Source organism: Orycteropus afer, unplaced genomic scaffold (assembly GCF_000298275.1).
Source record: "Orycteropus afer afer isolate SDZICR_OR568_19922 unplaced genomic scaffold, OryAfe1.0 scaffold00042, whole genome shotgun sequence".
Classification (NCBI taxonomy): Eukaryota; Metazoa; Chordata; class Mammalia; order Tubulidentata; family Orycteropodidae; genus Orycteropus; species Orycteropus afer.
Window position 1 is genome coordinate 7710503 of NW_006921629.1, and position 4999 is coordinate 7715501.

Below are 4999 nucleotides of genomic sequence, written 5' to 3' on the forward strand. Positions count from 1 at the left end.
AATAACAATAAAAATTAAGGAAAAAAAAACAACCTTCTCCTTGCTTTACAGATGAGGAAACAGTGGCTCAGAGAGGCTGTGTGGCTTTCTCAAGGTCACACAGTTAACGAGTGGGTTTGTGGGGGTATGGACCCAGGCACTTCGACATCACAGACCATGCCCTGCACCCACACCTCTTGCTATCTCCCTGCCCCTGCCCAGTGAAGGGGGAAGCCCCAAATGAGTCAAAGCCCAGGAAGTCACTCTTCACCCCTTGGGGAGAAGTGAACTTTGGGAACAAAACGAGGGTGCCAGGGATGGGTGGGGGCACCCAGGTCTTTCTCAAGGGTAAGGGAGATGCCACCCATCCCAGGCCCCTCAGGAGAGGGGGAGGAGACAGCTGCATACAACTCAGGCTGCGGAAAGGTCACAGGGAGAAAGCAGCCATTGTGTGCTGCTAGAGAGTGGGGGCAGGGAGCCTGTCTCCCAGGACACTCTGCTCTGCCCAGGCCCCCCGCCCCGGCTCAGGAAACCCTGTTTTAGGGCGGTGGCGGGGGAGGGGGGGACACGACTGGCTCTTTGCCCTATCCTGTGGCTGTTCAGGGAATCCAGAAGTGGGCCCCCATAGGGGAGGGACAAGCTTGGGGCGATGAGAGCCTCTCCCAACCAGAAGGTGGTTGACTTCCATCAGGGTGCCCAGGAGAACTGTGAGGAGACTCTGAGTCAGGTGCCCAGCCTGAGCTGTGCCCATAGCAAGTGCCCCCGCCATAAGGTGCGGAAAATGGAAATTAAAAAAGCTAGGGTTAGATCTTTGGGTCTAGGCCTTTAGGGTTACCCTATAAAATAGGGTGACTCCGCTGGAGCTGAGATAGGAACAGAGGGATGGATAGGGTGACGGCCATACCCTTTCCTGGGGGGCTGACGCCAGGGGCGTACGAGGAAGGGAGCCCAACATCTATGCCAAGAGGGGGAGCTCTTAGGCACACTTTTGTGTTAAATTTACCCAAACATTGAGTCGCCCCAGGCATGGAAAGCTCCCTTCCCCCACCCCTAAACCCCACTGGGTCAGGGGTCTGCAAGCCAGCCACCTCCGGCAGCCCAGTCAGGAAGCTGGGAATGACGCAGCCCAAATTCCTCTTGTTGAAATGGTGGGGTTTCCTGTAAGTAGGGAGCCGCCCAGGCCAGGATCATAAACGGGCCATCCTGAGGCCTCCACCCCAGGCCAGCAGCCCCACCAGCGAAGCCAAGCTTGGAAAACTTGGTCAGATATCCAGGGCCAGTGGTCTAGGAGCTCTAAACTGGGGACAGACCAGACATGGTGATATCCTAGATATGGCAGTGCCCCGAGAGACCAGGATCCAGGGAACATGGTCCAAGGCTTTGCTTATCACTCTCTCCCAGCCTGGGGGAGGGGTCTTCCCTCTATCCCACAGTGGCCACGGTAGGGGATTACAGTTAGAAATAGGAAGGGCGGATAGGGGATGCTGTCCTAGTCTGGGCCACACAGAGGCCTCCTGAGTTCTAGATGACATGGATGAGAAACTCACCTTAAACCTACTAGTCACTTCCTATCCCCACCGGGCCTTGTGTTTACCCAAGCAGAAGCCCCATTCCCTACCCAGGTTAGTCCCTAAACAGAGGAGCAGGAAAGGTTTCTGAAAGGCAAATGGCTATTACAGTTTAAAGTTAAGGGACTCTTGACCCCAACAGGTTCCTGGACCAAACTCAGGGCAGAAGAGTGCATGGGAGGGAATGTACAGAGGAGGGAGTATGGCAGCCCCCCTGGAATCCTGGGCTTCTGCCTCCAGTCAGGGTGGAAGTCTGGCATGCGTGGGTAAGGAGCAGAAGAGGTCTTGCCCACCCACCACTCTTAGCCAGTCACAGAGAAAAAGCCATTAGTGGCCTCTAGGGCCACTAGGTCTGCATACAAAGGCCAGCTTCAGCTTCCCCCACGCTTTCTCTACTGAGCCCAGGACCAGATCCTCACTGGACAAGAGGAAAAAGCCCACCATCTGGAAAGGAGGCAAGAGTAATCTATGTGGACAGAAGTCAGAATGGTGGTTATTTTGGAGGGCCTTTGGCTGGGGAGAAGGCACAAGCTGGGTCCTGAAGATGCTCTATGTCTTGACTGGAGTTACACAGATGTGTGTACACACACACACACACACACACACACGTAACCATTCATCAGGCTGAACACTTAAAAGAACAGGCACTTCACCATACATATGCTATCTCTCAATAAAAAAGCAAGCAAAAACCTCAATTCACCTACTCCTCAATCCGTGTTATTAAGAGATTAACAAGCCTGCACGTTGTCCCAACATGTCATCAGCTGGTGGCCAGCCCTGCTCACCGAGGGACCCACAGAACAGGCATCTTTATCCCTGTGCCGGGGGCTGCCACAGTGGGCAGGTTGAGAGGGCAAGCCCACTGGTCAGGAGTAGGCCCCTGAGAGTGGGGCTGGGACTGTATGGCAGAGTAGGTGGAGGAGGAAGAGGAGGGGTGCTTCCCAGCCCTGCCCCTCTCATGGACTCCCAAGGGCAGGTGGGGACACTGACAGCATCTGGCAAGAGAGCAGCCATGCCACGTCTAGCTGCCTTGCCACATAGTCACACTGGTCCCTGGTGTGTCCAGGCCGGGGAGCAGAGGGAGGACAGGGTTCTTAGGCTGCACCTCATCTTTCACCTCCATGCCCCCTGACATTAACAACCAACAATGAGGTCACAACCCCACTGCCAGGCAGGACTGCAGGGCTCCCATCACACTGAGGAGTCTATGACTCTGGGTAGAAAGTATACAACAAGGGCTTGGCACTGGGCCTGGCCTCCAGACTTCTAGGTGTACTCAACTCTTACCTGGGCTGCTATGATACCTGGAGAATGGCCTCCATGCCAGGACCAGCGTTACAGGGTGGGAGTATAGGATAGCCTAAGCAGCCAGCTGGGGTCCTGACAAGCATCCCAACCCTTGGGGAGCACGTGCTATGTGCCAGACACCACACTTGGTGCCAAGATGGGGTGGTAACACTTGTCAGTACTCTGCCCACTTTACCATCCTCACCTTCTCACCATTTGCCACTTCCTGACCTGTATTCTGGGTCAGGGGGAAAGCAGGCACTTGGCCACAAATATCTGTCAGGGACTAAGGACAGAAGCCAGGCACCCCAACACACTTGACTCGCACCACTCCTCCCAGCCCACTGGCACCCAGAGGCCTCAGGCAAGCATTCAGATGCCACAGAGAATGGAAAACTGCCATGGTGATGCTGCCCTGCGTCCCTCTGCCCCAGAAACGGGACCACAGGCTTGGAGATGGGTGTTGTTAGTTGCCATCAAGTTGGCCCCTGCGCATGCCAACCTCCTATTAACAGAAGGAAGTTGCCCAGTCCTGAGCCATCTCCACAACATTTGACGTGTTTGAGCCCATTAATGGGACTATGTGTCAATCCATCTTGTTGAAATAAATTTTCAGAGATGGGAGGATCCTTTAAAAACCATTTCTAGTCAAATTTCTTTGCCTCGCAGTTGAGGAAACTGAGGCCCAGAGTGATGAAAGTCTAGCTACGGGTCACAGAGTAAGCTGGAAACAAAGGCAACTCTAGAACCCACACTGTCCTGACAGGGTGTCCACTGAGCTTTCCACAGCCCTTCTTGGCGCCCCACACTACACCCACTCAGGAGAAGAGCAGAAAAGCCGGGGACACACAGAAGGCAAGCTTTCCTCTGAGCTCTTCCATCTCCAGACCTGCCAGTGGTTGTGGGGAAGGGGTCATAGTTTCCAGTCAAGAAGGGGCAATGGCAGCTCACCAGATAGCTTCTCCAGAACCCTCCAAACCATTATATGCCCTGAGAGAAGGTCTTGGGATCATAACTGCCCACAACGTCCTTATGCCCATGCCCTGACAGGCATGCACCATTCCTATACACTCTAGCTTGGCACAACCAGAACTACCAGAGCATCTGCGGGGCTCAATCTGTAGGGGTCCTGGACCTGTCCAAGGGGTGGCTGAAAGTTATGAGCACATAAAATACCTTCACCCTTAATTGTGCTATATTCCCCCTGGGGTTCAAAGACCCCTTGGGCTTCTCAGCGGTCTCCCAGGGAGAAAGCCCTTTTTCTAAAGGGAAAACGGACAAGAGTCAGTTTCCTTCCCCAAGCCAGCTGGTGAGCACCATCAGACATGTCAGAAGGGAACAACCTCTCAGGTCACTGCCCCTTACTTACTCAGGAACCCAGTGGGGTTCAACACCAGGCAGAACCCAATTCTGCTGGGAAGAGAAGCACCTTGGTAAATACAGCCAGGAGCGAGGGAGAAAGACAACCTGATCCTGGGAATTTGGCACCCCCGCATTGCCCACTACCCAATCCTGGCCAGAGTCTGGCTGGGGGACCGGGAGGGGTCTGTGCCCAGGCGTGGGCAGACGTGCCTTCCTAAGCAGGCCTCACTGGGGAGCACGAAAAGCTGAATCCAGCTGGTCCCAGTCACCAGCAGGCCTGGGAATGACTGTCTCCAGGGAAGATGCCCAGGCTTGGACTGACCCCGAATACCAGGGCCTACAGGGAGCCCCAGTCGTAGGAGTCAGGAGCACGGAGTCCTAGGAGTAGCCACTCCCTCAACTGTGCCTGAGGAAACAGTATCCAGGGCCCCCGGCACATCTGCCCAGCTCTCTGCTCCTTACCCGCGCCACCCCGGCGGGTGCGCAGACCATGCGAGCAGCAGGTGCAAGACGCGGGGGTGGCACCGAGATGACACAAACCATACTCGCCCTCACCTCCTAAACCCTCCGGGCCTCTGCCACGGCCCTCCTGCTACCCCAGGTTGGCGCTTCCGTTTGGACACAGAGATGGAGGTGGGGGTGCAGCTAGCTGCCCGCCTCCCTCAGACTATGGGGTGGGAGGAGGCTCCGGGAATGTCCTTCCCGGATTGTCCACGGACGCGAGGGGTCAGGGGGCCCCCAGACCAACCCACCCGCCAAGGACGCGGCTCCGCAGTGGCCCGGGCGGGGACTGAGGCCGG

At 55.9% G+C, this 4999-nt stretch overlaps 1 protein-coding gene across 1 annotated transcript in view; it reads left to right on the plus strand.

Annotated features, from left to right (window-relative positions):
- The first annotated feature begins 628 nt into the window (after positions 1-628).
- The window catches only part of ANKRD13B (ankyrin repeat domain 13B), a 27148-nt gene continuing 22777 nt past the window's right edge, over positions 629-4999 (plus strand). The window contains exon 1 of the mRNA XM_007937406.2: positions 629-751. Within this exon, the coding sequence (XP_007935597.2) occupies positions 629-751 (123 nt within the window). The remainder of the gene's footprint in view (positions 752-4999) is intronic.